We start from the raw sequence: 17579 nt of genomic DNA, 5'->3' as shown, positions 1-17579 counted from the left end.
AGATTACCAAAAAGGGCATTATCCCATAAATAATATTCTCTGAAGCTTTTTTTTCTTTTTGCTGACTCTCTGTTTTTATTTATTTCTATCAAGGTGCGATCTCCTCTTTCCCATTCAATTCTTGGAGAACAGACAATTTTAGTCTCATCTGAAACTGTCTCTATCTTGGAACTTGGCTCTCACTTGGTATGGGGGATATCATTGTCTGTTAATCCTTATGAGATTCAGCATCCTGGTGTCTTTACAGTCTCGTGTCAGTCCCAGAATACAGCTGTGGTTCCGAAACAGGTATGAAACTGACAACAAGCTTCGTATTCTTGCTTTTTCCTAATATTTGTGACTCACGCTGACATGCATAATTTTATATTTCACTTGAGGAACTAACATTAAAATGAGCCTGCCATCCACAAAACATTTAAGTGCTTACATGTGTAAGAATACATTGCCACAAATACATATGATATAGCTGTAGACTGCTACCTCCATCTTCAGAAAATCTGGTGTAGTGGATGGCATAGTGTCACGGGTTTAGGGTGAATGGGCTCAGTATGCAGAGATTTTATACGGACACAGTCACTAAATTAAAAGGTTTTACATTGAAAACAAATAAATATAATGCAAAAGTCCCAATGTAAGTACAAACGGTAAATAAAGCAATTCCTTCATAAGAAATAAAAGTCTTTAAGGAAAAAAAAAGTATTTTACAAGAGTTCCAGCACTTGGCAAATGGAGGAAGACTTGATTGAAACTGTAGTTGAATTGCAGGAGATAGATCAAAGCTGGGACTGCGTTGCAGGGGTTAACTAAAGTAGAAACAGAAACAGCACTGCAGGGGTTAACAAAGACTGAGAATTCAGGCAGACGAGTTGATTCAGGGGAATTCCACAGGTGAGGGTGATCAACTTACTTCAGTCAGGAGCTGGATCTATACTCCAGAGGAACAACAAATCAACTGAACAGAGACACAGAGGGGTCTAAGGGCCTATATAAGTGGAAGGCTCTCTATGTGGGCGGGACGCAATGTCAGTTTGTCCAGTTAACTTGCAAACCTCCATGCTTGTTGAGCTGGATTCCACAGAGCTTAGTCACCCTGAGGAGATCTTTGAGCAGCATTGGGAACACACAACACATTACCCAACATGCCCACAGGTGGAGAGGTAGGGGTATGGGTAGACAGGGTGTTCCTTCTGGAAACAGGACAGGAAGGGCAGGCCTCTCTGGAAACAGGACAGGCAGGAAAGGGCAGGCCTTCTGGAAACACGACAGGCAGTGCCTGACACACATGCTGCCTGCTCCACCTCCTCAGCAGGCATACTATTAGTGCTTCTCTCAGTAAAATAATTTATTAATTTAAATGTATTTATCCATTATCTTAATTAGTTACAAGGAATTTGAGCTCTCGGTAGTCTACAGAATTGTTTATTTCAATCTGTAATCATAACAGGGTAGTACTAGCGCTAATTTGCAAAAAGTGAATAGCGGATGAGCAGCTTTAACACCAAGTTCTTATCTTTAAGAGTGAGTTCAGTGGTAGTGTACTGGTGAAGCGCTATAAGATATTAAATTATAACAATCGTGTTTTTTCCTATTTACAATTGGTGAATAAACTTTGACATGTGAATATATGCATAAACAGTACCTTTTAGGTATATACAAAGGTGTCCTAAGTTGGTAATCAGTACCTTAAAAAGAAACAGAATATACCAAACATAGTGTAAACTGTGACAAAAATGAAAATAGATTTGAATTAAGAGGGAAAATTCCCACTCACACTTTGGAGAGCTAATAGTGTATAGCTCAATTTGATCGCCTGTGGGGTCCGTGGAGGCGACCCTATCCCTTCTTTTTGCTGGATATTGTTGTCTTTAAAACTCTGAAACGTTAAAACATATATATGGTGCAGAAACCCGGAAATACACGAAAACGAGACGTGAATCGCAGGGCGTCATCGTTCCCATGGAGATAGCCCGCGAAATCACGGACTCTTAATCAAGGATTGGACTCTTAAAGACGTATAAAAGCAGGAATGATACCGGAGGAACTGACGGAAGCCAAGCACAGAGAGATGGACACAGGTTTCTTCAGGAAGGAAGAGATTCTTTATTGGATCACCGATCGGGACTCAGAGGGACTAATGTCACCAAAATACAGCAAATTCTGAGCCCCGGACAATAGTGCAGGCTCCTTATATAGGCATATAACTCCTCCCATATTAAGCTCCACCCGCACATTCTCTTGACCAATCAATACAATATAAGAATTAACTTCCTGTTTGACCGCATGGCTTGTCCAGCACAATGGAGGAGGGGGAATACTATATCCTGTATTCTTGCACATGCTCCGTACACTACTGATCGTATCTTGCCTCGTGCAACCAACTGATCGATACGTCAGCATATGCACGTACACATGCCACGTGGTAATCTCGGCCTACTAAATTTATTTTTACCGAGATTCCACCACATTCCCCCCTTTGATGCCTCTTGATATTTTACAATTACTTGAGGCATCACATAACCTTGGTTTTGCTTACACCGCAAGTTACCTTGAACCAGACCAGACTTATCTTATGATGTGAATCTTCAACATTCATCTTCCTGCAGTGGTTCTCCCTGATCTAGAGCCCTATACTTATATATCGCCATTATCTGTGCAGCAGCCTTCCTCTCTGCTATACTTCCTATCAGGCTTTGCACAGACCTAACTACTAGGGGTATAAGACACGGTAGGAGTAGACACAACAGTAAAATCAGTAGGACTCCACCTACCACTGCCTTAAGCCCTCCAAACCACTCATACCAGCTACCAAACCAACTACTTGGATTGTACCCTTTCCATACCTGAGTAGGCACATGCGCTAGTTTAACCATATGGCTAGTAAGCTCAGCTATTGCTTGCCCTTCGTCATCTATTTGAAGACAGCAATTGCTTAGGTTAAACTTCCCACATACACCTCCCTCTACTGCCAAAAGGTAATCCAAGGCTAATCTATTCTGGTATACTGCTGTCCTCATCCTGGTATTATGTTTCACTAGGAGATTGAGCGCTTGTGATGTTTCATTAGTGATAATCTCAACCACCGCCTGTAATCTTATAATACGGTTGAGCATATAAATAGGGGTTCTATAACCAAAGGTACCATCCTCAGCCCACGTGGCTGGCCCATAATAATCTATGATACGCTGGGGAGGCCATTCATTATCTTCCCAGGTACCTATCTCTAAGGGTCCCCTTTTCTTCCTATGATTCACATCATACACTTTAACACCTAAAGTCTCACCTGTTTCAATCGGTAACAAGAAGAAGGATGGTTTGAGCATACCCAACACACATGCCCCTTCCCAGTCCTGTGGCAGCTCCGAATAGGCTTTCTTACCACAGATCCAGTACAAATTTGCTGGGGCTCTCCAGGTAGATGTGATGGATAAATCAAACCACACATCCTTTAAATTGGCGTATCTAGCAAACGGGTTAGATGGTTCTGAGACATTTGAAGCCGACCACCAAGTTGTATTCTTTGTATCATCATCATAAGCTTTTTGCCCTAGACAAGTTAATTCTCCTACAGAAGTATTATACATTATTCCTTTCCTTGCTATGCAAACATAACCTATGATGGAGGTCTTTAATCTCCACTCAGATTTACCTCTAACACTCAAATGATAATCGGCTGGTGCAGATATTAGTTGGTCAACTGCCTCAGAACCGGACATTACCTCCTTTGCTTCCCAAGGCCATTGGTCTCCCATGTTAGTACCTCCACACACATAGCAGTTGGTAACATTAAGACTACCGGCAATACTTTCAGCTAGGTCAATGAACAGGTTCTTAGCGCTATGGGGGATCTTATTATCTATACTCATCTCTTCATAAAAGGAGTGGTATACTTGATGAGTCTGGGAGGATACCGTATCAGTCTCTATCCCTATAAACAATAATGTCCCAGGATCTAAACCCGTCCCGTATATCTGAAACCCAAATAAATTGCCATACTTATCTAGGAACTTGTCGGGATTATTAATAAGTATATGGACTGGGTTGCATTCCATAGACTTACAATATGGGCTAGTCGGCAACTTAGTCACTATCATGTCTTTATCTACTGTCTGTCCCCAAGTCGCCCACCCCACACAAGACCAATATGGGCAAAAGTTATAGTCTTTATTTGGGCATCTAGGACTCACATATTTATTTTTACTACTGGGACAAATATATTTATCGTTAGATCCATACGTCCTCTCCCATCTAAGATCCCCACATACATTCCACGGCTTTCTACCACTTGATATCGCCTTACATGCATCAAATAGCAGAACACCCGAAGAATATACGGATTCTAACACCGTCTTATTAATTAGGGTCCCCTGAGGATCTCCATTCCTGAGAGTCAACCAAATTGTACGAGGCTGATACTCCGGACTGAAGCACTTAGGTTCTCCTACTCCTAAATGGCATACACTATAGTCTATATTTAAGTATCTACATCTTGATACATCTCCTTTACATTCGTATTGTGAATGCCAAATTAGGGTTTGGGAAATATGGTTACCTGTTCTCGTAGTCTTAATGCATACCTCACAGCTAGGAGTGTCGGTACCTCTACCTTCCTGAATATAAAAACACATGTAAATAAACACAATCAAAAGCACATCTTTCGCCGTCATCCTCAGTCTTCGTCCGTGCGATGGAACCTCAGCTTCCAGGATGTGAGGGCTGCAGGGAATGGAGTTCTGCTCGTCTTCACAGGTGTCCCTTCGGGACTTTCCTGGCTTATACACTATGTGATGGTAAGAGGACAGGCTTTATTATGGCCTTCTCACTTACACCTGTAACAATAAAATTTGTAATCCACAATAATTCCTCGTTACTCCGACTGAGTAGTGCGTTTCAACCGGATCTTGCAGGGATTCTCTGGATCTGCTGTAACTTGCCAAGAATCGACTGCTGCTGGTTTAACCCTGGAGTGATGTATCCACGGAGTCACTTCTGCTACTTTTATCGCTGTAGGGGTAGACAAAAGAACAACATAAGGACCTCTCCACTTGGGCCCTAACGGTACATTATTCCACTCTTTAATCCACACTTGGTCTCCTGGATGATAATTATGAACAGGGGGATAAATATTCACAGGTAATCTATCTTGTACCCATTTCTGTACCTCCTCCATAGTCTTACCCAACTCTACAACCTGCTGCCGAGTAATTCCTTCTCCCAACTGACTCAAATCCCCCCTTAAGTTACCAAGTACGGGAGGTGGTCGCCCATACATAATTTCAAAAGGAGAGAGGCCCATCCTTCTGGTAGGGGTACTGCGGATTCGCAATAGAGCTATAGGTAAGAGAACGTTCCACTTAAGTTGGGTTTCCTGACACATTTTAGCCAACTGGTTCTTAATAGTTCTATTCATTCTCTCTACCTTACCAGAACTCTGGGGTCTATATGCAGTATGAAGCCTCCACTTTATACCAAGCATATGAGTCAGTTGTTGTAGGCACTGGTGAACAAAAGCTGGACCATTGTCCGATCCTATAGAACAGGGTAGTCCATATCGGGGTATTATTTCTCGTAGCAGGAATCTCACAACTTCTCCTGCTTTCTCTGTACGAGTAGGACATGCTTCTACCCAGCCTGAATAGGTGCACACAATTACCAGCAGGTAACGATGTCCACCCGATTTAGGCATCACTGTAAAGTCTATTTGTAGATCGGACATGGGGAGTCCCCCCATAAACTGGACTCCTGGTGGCTTTACTGGTCCTTGTCTTGCATTATTCTTAGCACACGTTACACATCTGCGTACAATGGCCTGAGTCAAATTGGACAATCTTGGTATGTAGAAATGTTTCCGGAGAGATTCTTCAGTACTGTCTCTCCCAGAATGTGTCCCGTTATGATAATTTTGGACAATTTCTACCGCTAGCGATGCTGGTATAACTATTCTTCCATCTTCTAGCTGATACCACTTGTTCTCCAAATACTTTCCCGGTTCAGTCTTTAACCACTCCTCTTCTTGAGTTGTATAAACTGGAGTCCATTGAGACAGTGGGGTTGGTATTAGAGCAGCTATATGCCCCACATACTCCTGTCTTCCTGATTCAGCAGCACGCTTAGCTGCACTATCTGCCATCCGATTTCCCTTAGTTACATCACCATCTCCTCTCAGATGCGCTCGACAATGTATGATACCGACTTCTTTCGGCTCCCACACTGCTTCCAATAGTTGTAGGATTTCAGCTGCGTACTTGATTTCTTTGCCTTCTGAATTCAGTAGTCCTCTTTCTTTATACAGAGCTCCGTGGGCATGAGTGGTTAAAAACGCATACTTAGAGTCCGTATAGATATTTACTCTTAAACCTTCAGCCAATTGTAACGCTCGTGTTAGTGCTATTAATTCTGCCTTTTGTGCTGATGTTCCTTTTGCCAATGGCCGAGCTTCTATCACCTTGTCTATTGTTGTTACTGCATATCCTGCATAGCGGATCCCTTCTTTCACATAACTACTGCCGTCGGTATAATATTGAACATCGGGGTTCTGGATGGGAAAATCACGAAGATCTGGTCTACTTGAGAATACTTCATCCATTACTTCCAAACAATCATGTTGACTTTCAGTAGGTTGTGGCAAAAGGGTAGCTGGATTTAAGGTGTTTACAGTCTCTAAATGCACTCTTGGGTTTTCACACAACATTGCTTGATACTTGGTCATACGGCTGTTACTAAACCAATGATTTCCTTTGTAATCCAACAACGTCTGTACTGCATGTGGAACTCGTACATAAAGTTCTTGACCCAGAGTGAGTTTATCGGCTTCAGCTACTAGCAGGGCGGCTGCAGCTACGGCTCTTAGACAAGGTGGAAGTCCGCTGGCCACTGCATCCAATTGCTTAGACATGTAGGCAACAGGTCTTTGCCATGATCCCAAGTACTGTGTCAATACTCCCACAGCCATTCTTCTTTGCTCGTGTACATATAAGTAGAATGGTCGTGTGTGATCAGGTAGACCTAATGCTGGGGCACTCATCAAAGCCTTCTTCACATCTTCAAATGCCGTTTGCTGTTCTTGGGTCCATAAGAAGGGGTCGTGCTCTGTACCTTTGATGGCTGCGTACAGAGGTTTTGCTAGTATCGCATAGCTGGGAATCCATATCCTACAGAAGCCCGCTGCCCCCAAGAATTCTCGCACTTGTCTTCTATTCTTGGGTATTGGTATTTGGCAGACAGCTTCTTTTCTCTCTGGCCCCATAATCCTTTGACCTTCAGAGATATGGAATCCCAGATACTTGACAGTTGGCAAACACAACTGAGCCTTCTTTCTAGACACCTTGTATCCTGCCTTCCAGAGAATATGTAGTAGATCGTGCGTTGCTTGCTGACATTTTTCTTTTGTAACTGCTGCTATCAACAAGTCATCTACATATTGTAACAATACACATTCTCCTGGGATAGACTCGAAATCCAATAAATCTTGACTTAGGGCTGAACCAAATAGGGTAGGTGAATTTTTAAACCCTTGGGGCAGTCTTGTCCAAGTCATTTGGCGTTTTGAGCCCGTTACAGCGTTCTCCCATTGGAAAGCGAAAATACATTGACTTTCTGCGGCAATTCGGAGGCAAAAGAAGGCATCTTTGAGATCTAAGACTGTGAAGTAAGTAGCCCCGCCCGGAATTAAAGCAAGCAGGTTATATGGATTGGGTACAACTGGATGTATACTAACAACCGCATCATTGACTGCTCTTAAGTCCTGTACAGGTCGATACTCATCTGTACCGGGCTTTTGAACAGGCAGCAATGGGGTGTTCCAGGGGGAAGTACAGAATTTTAGGATACCATACCGTATGAACTTATCCAGATAGGATTGGATGTTCTTCTTAGCCTTCTGTGGGATGTGGTATTGTCTTAGGCTCACTGGATAAACCCCAAGTTTCAGTTCAATTTTTATAGGTGGAATATTGCGGGCCAGTCCTGGTGGGTTGTTCTCTGCCCAAACTCCTGGTATGTTAAACAATGTCTCATCACTCCTAGGGTTTTGGCTAGTCAACACTGTATAAAGTCGCCACTCTTCTTCCTTTGGTACGGATAAAGTCATAATACCTGAAGGTCCATTAAACTTTAAAGATGTTGTTCCATTTGGTAGGAACGTAATCTGCGCTTGTAATTTTGATAGCATATCACGTCCCAGCAATTGGACTGGACATTCAGGCATATAAAGGAATTGGTGTTTTACTACGTGGCCTCCCAATGTACAGAGTCGACTTTTAAGAACCGGTCTTTCAGCACTTCTTCCAGTTGCTCCTATCACAGTAATAGTCCTTCCAGATGGAGGAGCAACTAGATTAGTCACCACTGAATGTTCAGCACCAGTGTCGATCATGAACGCACTCCTTTTCCCCCCTATTGATACATCGACCATAGGCTCCGCTCGACCAAGGGGGATGGAGCCCGGTCGGTATCAATAGTCCTCCATGACCGTGTCAGCCAATCCTACGAAGTCCCTACCTTCTCTATCGCGGGACCTTTGCGCTGCTGGAATATATCTATCTTCCCTAACACTTCCTCTGTTCCCATTACTCCCTCTATAACCATTACTCCCTCCGGGGCCTCCTCTACCTCTCGCTCTGCCTCTAAAATTTCCATAACCTGTCCTAGGTCTGTCTTTCTCAGACTGTTCTCTTCGCGGACACTCATTTCTCCAATGCCCTTCTTCCCTACAGTAAGCGCACTGATTTCTACTTAGAGGTTCCTCATTCCACTTACTATCGCCTCTATCTGGGCCCCGTCTATCTACGCCTGCGATCGCTACCGCTAGCATATCAGCCTTTTTACGCATCTTGCGCTCCTCCTCTTTCTTACTTTCCGTATCCCTGTTCATATAGACCTTATTTGCTACCTCCATTAGTTGGGTGATGGACATACCTGCAAACCCTTCTAACTTTTGTAGCTTGCGCTTAATATCTCCGTATGCTTGGCTGACAAAGGCGGAGTTAACCATTCGGGAATTGTCTGCGTCTTCCGGATTAAAGGGGGTATACAAGCGGTATGCCTCCAATAATCGGTCATAAAAGACACTGGGCGCTTCATCGCTTTTCTGAATCACCTCAACTGTCTTCGACATGTTAATGGCTTTCTTTCCTCCTGCTTTCATGCCAGCAATTATAGCGTCTCTATAGGCTCTGAGTTGAACCATATCAGCACCATTTACGTTCCAATCGGGATCGGTATTGGGATAGTGTGTTGCGGCCCATGCTGCTGGATTAGCTTGGTTCAAAGCACGGGCTCTATCTTCTAATGCTTTAATGGCTGCTTGATTTATTCTTGTCCTTTCCTCATTGTTAAATAAAGTCATTAGTAACTGCTGGCAATCAGCCCATGTCGGATTATGCGTCTGTACTATTGAGGTGAACAGATCAGTCATAGCTTGTGGTTTCTCAGTATACGAGGAATTATGGGTCTTCCAGTTTAAAAGGTCGGTAGTGGTAAATGGGACATATACGAAGACTGGGTCAGCGTGTGCCATTTGACCTGCGGCATCGATATAAGCTGACCCGGGATTTAGGCGAAGAGGCATCTGATAATGCTTTAATTGTTGGGCACCAGTCAACTGTCGGGTTTGGATGGGGCTACGTAGGGAAGCGTCAGTCATGGTTTCCGGTCGGGGAGAGATAGGGTATGGGGATGTGGGAGGTTGGTTTTGGGAAAAGGTCGTAAATAGAACACTTCGAGCCGAGCTAGATGAAGCTTGACCGGAAGTCTGAAGTGGCGCCAAATCAGGATATTCGTTTCTAATGGGGGTGGGTTCTGGTTCCGGAAGGGGAGATTTAGTACGAGGGGGGGTGGATCCTGTACTGGAGGAGGAAGCGGAAGTGGATGGGGGTAATGAGGGGAGGGGTGCAGGACTTCCTGCGTTTGCGTCACTTCCTCTTAACGGAAAGTAAGGGGGCGGCAAAGGGAGCTCGGACTCAGGGGGCGTGTCCAAAATGGGCCTAACACCAGTCCTAGTGGACGAACAAGTCCTAGCTACCATGAGGCGACACTGCTCCTCGTGGCATGTCTGGAGCCATTTTGGCGAGTCATTTACGGCCTGTCTCCAACAGTCAATATAAGGAAACTGGCCGTAAAGTTCAGGCCTACCTGATACAGCCACGTGTAAGCGCTGTACCAGAGTTAGATCCAAACTGCCACGTGGCGGCCATGCCGCAACCAAAGTAGGCCACTCCCTAGTGCACAAAGTAACTAAACGCACAGAAGACATCTTAACCCCAAAATCACAGGTTTTGAATCCCTTTTTAAAATTCTTAACCATACATCCTAAGGGATCCGGAATCGTTGACTGCGACGCACCCATTTTTAACAATGGAACGTCGTCGACAACGATTACTATACACGCGTACTTATTCAACAGTCACACCCGTTTCCTCTGGCAACAGCACCACGTGGTACGGTTACCAAGTGAAACGTACACAATAACACAATAAACACTCAGGGAATTCCCGTACACACACAGCTGCTACACCAGTCACTATATAATCAATATTATGCCCTTTGGCGTAACTATACAGTCACCCACGCTATAATTCTCTATATATGAATTACCCGTCTATAACACACCCCAGTAACATCGTCTTTTACAAATAGCGGTTACAGTACGGTTAGCATAGGTCAAAGCACAAGTTAAGGTCACAATACAATTATTAGTGGTTATGGTGTTAAACATGCAATGGACGACAATGATTAGTACTTATTATGCAATGTCAGTAAATATACAGGGTTATGGTACCGTGCACTATGATACAGCAACACACTATTAACACTCTCGCTAGACGGCTGAGCTCGCGCTATCTAACAAGATATACACTTTACTAAAACAATCGTTAACACATTTACAATTCCCAACTAAACTATTGGCCAGTACCTTGAATGGACTACCTAAAAACAATCTACATACGTTTTGGTTAGCCACACTGCCCAATCACCACATATATAGCGAGCTAGAGGACCGAATTTACACAGACGCCTCTTAGTCGTACTATCAAAAGTCTAGTGGGTTCCAAATTTACACGCCTTCCCACTTAGCCCAGATAGGATGAGAACTAGCGAACCGAATTTACACAGACGCCGCTTAGTCTCCCGGTCCCTCCGACCTAGCGAACAAAATATACACCCTAGAACGCTAGTCTAGACAAGACACCGGTGTCCGGCTAGGGCTTATTTTACACCAGAGCGCCCTGCCTGACTAACAGAATCAAACGGTCTGACTAAAGAGCGTTCGATCGAGCGGTGCGCCTTCGCTCCTTCCCTCCGACAGAGGGGGCAGATACAGATTCAAAAACCCCTTTGGGCCTACCGCACAATCGGTATACCCCTAGCGGGTCCTGCCGTCTAAAACAGCAGTTGTCTTACCTCCTCGTTCCTGAACCTGAGTTCACACTCATCGACGGGGACACCCCAGCACTTCTCACGTAGAGGCCGATGATCTCCTGGACAACAGACCAGTGGCGCCGAGACGAAGGGAGGTCCACGCAGAAGTTCAGGGGTGCAGCCGTAGAGAACGTGGGCAAAGATAGACCGTCTCACGCCTCTGCCTCTCAGCTACCGTTGAACGATGAGCTTCCCGGCCAATGCACCAAATGATACCGGAGGAACTGACGGAAGCCAAGCACAGAGAGATGGACACAGGTTTCTTCAGGAAGGAAGAGATTCTTTATTGGATCACCGATCGGGACTCAGAGGGACTAATGTCACCAAAATACAGCAAATTCTGAGCCCCGGACAATAGTGCAGGCTCCTTATATAGGCATATAACTCCTCCCATATTAAGCTCCACCCGCACATTCTCTTGACCAATCAATACAATATAAGAATTAACTTCCTGTTTGACCGCATGGCTTGTCCAGCACAATGGAGGAGGGGGAATACTATATCCTGTATTCTTGCACATGCTCCGTACACTACTGATCGTATCTTGCCTCGTGCAACCAACTGATCGATACGTCAGCATATGCACGTACACATGCCACGTGGTAATCTCGGCCTACTAAATTTATTTTTACCGAGATTCCACCACAGGAACAGGTCCCAAAGAAGAAATAGAGACTTTTTTATCCAGTTGAAGAAGCTGTTGAAGCGAAACGCGTCCTGGAACTTGGAGAATACCGGTCTTTATTTATTTGGACTTTTTTATGCCTACACAGTGTTTTTATATTGCTATATATAGTTTTTTATTGTTATAAATAGTTTTATGTAATAAATATACTTATATTTCTATAAACACTGGTGGCATTGTTCCTGCTCTTAAAGAAGGTGTGTGGTCCTTAACCACATATACCCGTGATCAGAGCCGATGTGGATGGCTCTGTGTCTGTGAGTACAAATCTGTTCTTTTTCACACATATTTGGAACCATACGGTACTGCACCATATATATGTTTTAACGTTTCAGAGTTTTAAAGACAACAATATCCAGCAAAAAGAAGGGATAGGGTCGCCTCCACGGACCCCACAGGCGATCAAATTGAGCTATACACTATTAGCTCTCCAAAGTGTGAGTGGGAATTTTCCCTCTTAATTCAAATCTATTTTCATTTTTGTCACAGTTTACACTATGTTTGGTATATTCTGTTTCTTTTTAAGGTACTGATTACCAACTTAGGACACCTTTGTATATACCTAAAAGGTACTGTTTATGCATATATTCACATGTCAAAGTTTATTCACCAATTGTAAATAGGAAAAAACACAATCTGTAATCATGACTAACTTTTTTTAATTTTATTTTTTAGGAATCTGCATTGTCTCTATGGCTTGTGTTCAGTGACATGTCCATCTCTCCAATAACTATCTATGATCCACTAGAGCTCTCACTTAGTGTTGTTTCCCCTGAACCTTCTGTGCTCTCTGTGCGTCGTACTTTAATTACAGGGAGCACTTGGTCTTTGCCAACGCTTGTGTATGAAGGCCCAGGGGAGGCCCCTTGGTTACGTTGGTCTCTGCTTATTCCAGAACGATGCCGGGATGGCGAAGCTCCAGGGTTGCTTAGTGCTGGGCGTATGTGTGTTACATTTCCCAGTAATGCTACAGGACATGGGGCACATTCTACAAGTGATATTATCCAGCGGGACAGTGACCTCCAAACCAGAGACAATGACTTCTCAAGTGCCAATAATGTAATTCCAGGAACTAGTGACATAATACTGAGAAGTGATGACACCCTGTTAGAGGATGATGAATCTCATCCTGGTGCTGATGACATTGTCACAACACCAACACGATGGGGTGTCCCAGGCTTGGAAGAAGGATTGTATGGACTTCTTGCCATATTTTCTCTTCTAACTCTCCTCTTTTTGGTTAGTTGCGTAGCTTTCATCATGAGGCACAGGAACAAGTCACCCCCTGATTGTCCTGGGAATCCAGAGGCACCCAATTGGGTTTGGCTGGAGGGTCCAGAAAGTGATGTTCCAAGGACTCAGGGAGGAGGAGGAGGAGGAGTGAGGGAGGAAGAAGAAGAGGAGAGTGGGCAATGGGAGGGAATGGATAGGGGACCACAAAGCCTTACCAGTACTTTTCATCCAGTAAGAAATACCCAGGGATCTGATGCCCCCATTGGCTTACAGCCAGATACACGATCATTCTCCACACCAACAAGCCATTCTAGGGCTTTATTAGAAGCCAAGAGGCCTGAAGCAGTGACTTTCCAAACCCCACAAGAAGGTGAAAGAAAAGTAGTTAGAATGCCAGATGATCAATCTGTACGCTCCATCCTGGTGGCCAGTGAGGAGGATATCATGTGGGTATGCAAGGATATGGGCATGAGGGAACCCCAAGAGATCCTAAGTTACATGGAGAGAATAAGAGGAGAAACACCACCTCTTGGAGAGAGGAGGAGAGAGGGACCAAGGGGGAGAGGGATGGATATAGTAGGGGCAAGTGTGAGAAGACTAACTTAATGCAAGAGGTATTATGGACAGATGGGGTATGTGGACGGCAAGCAAAGCAAGAATGAAAGAAGCTCTCAGATGAGTGTCATAGAGATATCGGGCAAAAAACTACATGTGTTTTTTTCAGAACCAATGTAAATTAACCGATAAATAAGAGTGCATCAGTGGAAAACATTATCAGTGTTTTTAAGCAATGAGGAGTTTGCAAAACTGGAACTAGAAGTTACCAAGAAAGCACAAATGATTCAGTATTATAAAAAGGAATGTGCAAGGAGTTAGATAAGTCCCTCCTGAGATATTTGAACATTAGAGTGGAGAAAACTAAAATACATTTTATTCTTTTTTTTGCATTCTTTAAGGGCAACAGATAATTCTGTCTTGTAAAAGGGGATTGGTATTATTGAAAGTTAAAAAGATATCAGTGCACCTAAGAATTATTGTACCTACTGCCACTGCCATTAAAATATATGTATCATGTTATTATCTGGTCACAAACATATTGTTTAATGAACCCATTTAAGTGTAAGTGTTTAAGTTTGTAAGTGCAATGTTCTAAAGAGAGATAAGCTGCTTCGTGTGTTGAAATTATATTGGTTTTATCTTTGCTATTCTTCTATAAGACTGAATATGTTCAGTGGTGCTTAATACGTAATAAAATGTGTTCAAATATGTACATATAAACCTAGGGATACACATGTGGAAATGGTTTCCTGGACATTACTATGACAAGTTTAGATCATAAACTGGGATAATAGAGAACCTGGCGATCTAATGTAAACCTTACACTGATGGTATGGGGAGTGGATTTTGCATTTTATTTAATTATACACACCCACTATGTTATCAGTTGAAATACATTTTCAATTTATGATTTTAATTTACAAAGATATTCTGGTATAATCAGAGGTAGGTGGGAGCAATAAATACAAGAAAGCAAATTATATTGTACAATGCATCATTTGTTAAACACTCTTGTGGGATTCCATAGTAATCTAGGTTGGAAATAAGACTTGAGACCATTAAAGAAACACTATAGTGCCAATAAAACAAACCCGTTTTCTGGGCACTATAGGCTCTTGGAGTACCCCCCTCCCTCGGCTCTCAAGGGCTTAAAACCCCTTCTGCCACTTACCTTAATCCAGTGCCGGACTCCCTCAGTACTGGTAACCTCTCCTACCCCGCCTTCGTCAGCTCCCGAGTGGAGCCGAATGCGCATGTGCGGCCAGAGGCGCGCACGCATTTAAACCCACCCATTCTTATTATTACTCAATGCTTTTCTATAGGGATCTTATTTGACGCTGGACTCACTGAGGACATCCAGCGTCAAATAAGTGCGATTTACTTGGTGTAAATTGCGAAAGCGGCCTCTAGTGGCTGTCAGGGAGACAGCCACGAGAGGCTGGATTAACCCTGCAGTGTAAACATAGCAGTTTATATGAAACTGCTATGTTTTCAGCTGCAAGGTTAAAACTAGAGGGACCTGGCACTCAGACCAGTTCATTGAGCTGAAGTGGTCTGGGTGACTATAGTGGTCCTTTAAGATCAACTTTTTTTTTTTGTAATTTAAAAAGTCTGCCACAGAGTATAATGCAGAAGCAATTCATCTCATGTTTTTTTTTGTTTTGTTTTTTAGATGATAACCTATCTATACACTGTTTTGTAACTTGCTAGAAAATGTATTAATATAATTGTATTGTATATCTTGGTTTTATTATTTAACTCTGTGCTTTAGGCATAGAGGCAAGACAAAACTAAAGATATGGACGCCAAAACAAATGCACGCTCACCTTCTTACTGCAGTTGCAGATGACCGTGTTTAGCAAGTTTTTATTTCACCAGCACAATGTACATAATACATGTTTGTACATTCTTAAAGTTGATATCCACATGCTGTTTGGATGACAGGTCCAATTTAAATTAATGTTGTGTCCATGTATATAAAAATAAAGGACACTTTCAGAACACATTATTGAGATTTATCATGTTTAGATTAAAAAAAATATGACCACCTTACTTGTACGTAACTGTTGGACTTTTATTCAACTAATAATCAGATTACAAAATATGGGCCAAAAATGTAATATATATCATTCACCTAAATGCTAAAGTTCACTTTGCAATTCAACCCAAATCATTATTAAGTGAACAGGTCCATTGGGGAGATTCAGCCATGGATATGAATGACTTACAAAAACTGAGGAACGTGTTGACTGCAAACATTGAACTATTCCAAGAGACAGTTCCTAAAATATTACTGCTTGTGCCTAACATTGGAGCAATGGTTCAAGAGTTTTTTTTTTTCTCTCTTTCAACCTTAATTTGCTCTTGAGAAAATCAAAATCACACATACCATTTTATGGTGCGCTTTTCTTATTTATTTTTTATAAAATTAAAAGTAATTTTCTCTTTTTATCCCTTGTAGTGTATAGGTTTGACTTGGCAGTAAGGTGTTTGTTTTTTCTTTCTTTCACAGCAATATGTACCTTGCCCCCAGAATATTTGATGATAATTTTGGCGGGATCTTGTGTAGTGTAATAGGATCATTTGGGATTATGAAAAGCACATACAATTTCTAAAATGGGGATGAATCACAGTCACTAACAAAAAATGGGATCTTGCAGTGTGATTTTATCATTTTAAGAAATACTCATGTATCAAAGGGATCATTAAAATAAAGAGTCGCAAACATGTTTAAAATCACTCTGGCAACAATTACAGGGTACAGTTATATGGAGCAATAAAGAGAAGTGGGAATGGAGAATGTCATGTATATCACATTCACACTCTTTTCCTGCTAGTTACAAAAGTTGCACTGGTGATTCTGTCACATGCTGATGATTGTGGGTTATCCATAGCTGTATGTAAAAGCTCATTTTAAAGAGCTGTCCTGGTACCATGTTTGTGAATCTGTCCATTGTCAATGATGTCACATCCTGCTGTGTCCCATGTAGATGATGTGTATACATTCACTCTGCACAAATTGGGAAAGCTTAATCAAAGCACAAAGTTATCTTAAATTGTAATAAAATTTTATGAAATATCAATCTGTTTTCTTGACTGTTATTTTTACCAGTTTTTGTTTGGGTTGATCCTCACCCTGCATAAGAAATCCTCATTGCCGTGTCGTATTTGGGTTTAAAGATACCAACTGGCATTTAAACACTGTCATCTGTGGCTTTTATGGTTCAATAAAAACATCACTATAAATTAGTGGAATGCTGAGTATTCCTGCTTTCAACTCTGTTGGGGACTGGGAAGAGGGTTGCATGCAGTCTATCACCTGCACTTAAGTATCCAGTGACTACCTACCACAATACTTTTTTACTGTGGCGCTATACATTTAGTCAAGCTAAATAAGAGTCTTAGCAGGCCCAAGACAGGTCACGTGTAACCATAGATAGTGACATTGTCAACAAATCAAAGCTTGACATTAAGGAGAATTATTTTGTAATTATAACACTATTCGATTGAACATTTACTTTTATGTACCCTAAGAAAGTCAAAAGGTGTTAAAGGAATACTTAAAAATTGAATTTCTAGTAATGTAGTCCCAAAGTATGTTTTTCAATCCCTAAATCTCACTAAAGCCACCAATCTTTATGATAAACTGGTGATTAGTCCTCAATGGATCATTTAGTTGTCAATGCAC

General features: G+C 42.4%; 1 protein-coding gene across 1 annotated transcript in view; it reads left to right on the top strand.

Annotated features, from left to right (window-relative positions):
* TMEM132A (transmembrane protein 132A) overlaps positions 1 to 16974 on the top strand; it is a 66399-nt gene extending 49425 nt beyond the window's left edge. The window contains exons 10-11 of the mRNA XM_063434705.1: positions 94 to 288; positions 12776 to 16974. Coding sequence (XP_063290775.1) covers positions 94 to 288; positions 12776 to 13939 — 1359 coding nt within the window. The 3' untranslated portion in view covers positions 13940 to 16974. The remainder of the gene's footprint in view (positions 1 to 93; positions 289 to 12775) is intronic.
* Positions 16975 to 17579: the final 605 nt, after the last annotated feature.

This window comes from Pelobates fuscus, chromosome 10 (assembly GCF_036172605.1).
Source record: "Pelobates fuscus isolate aPelFus1 chromosome 10, aPelFus1.pri, whole genome shotgun sequence".
NCBI lineage: Eukaryota > Metazoa > Chordata > Amphibia > Anura > Pelobatidae > Pelobates > Pelobates fuscus.
The sequence above is the reverse complement of the archived record's forward strand: the minus strand, read 5'-3'. Positions and strand labels throughout refer to the sequence as shown.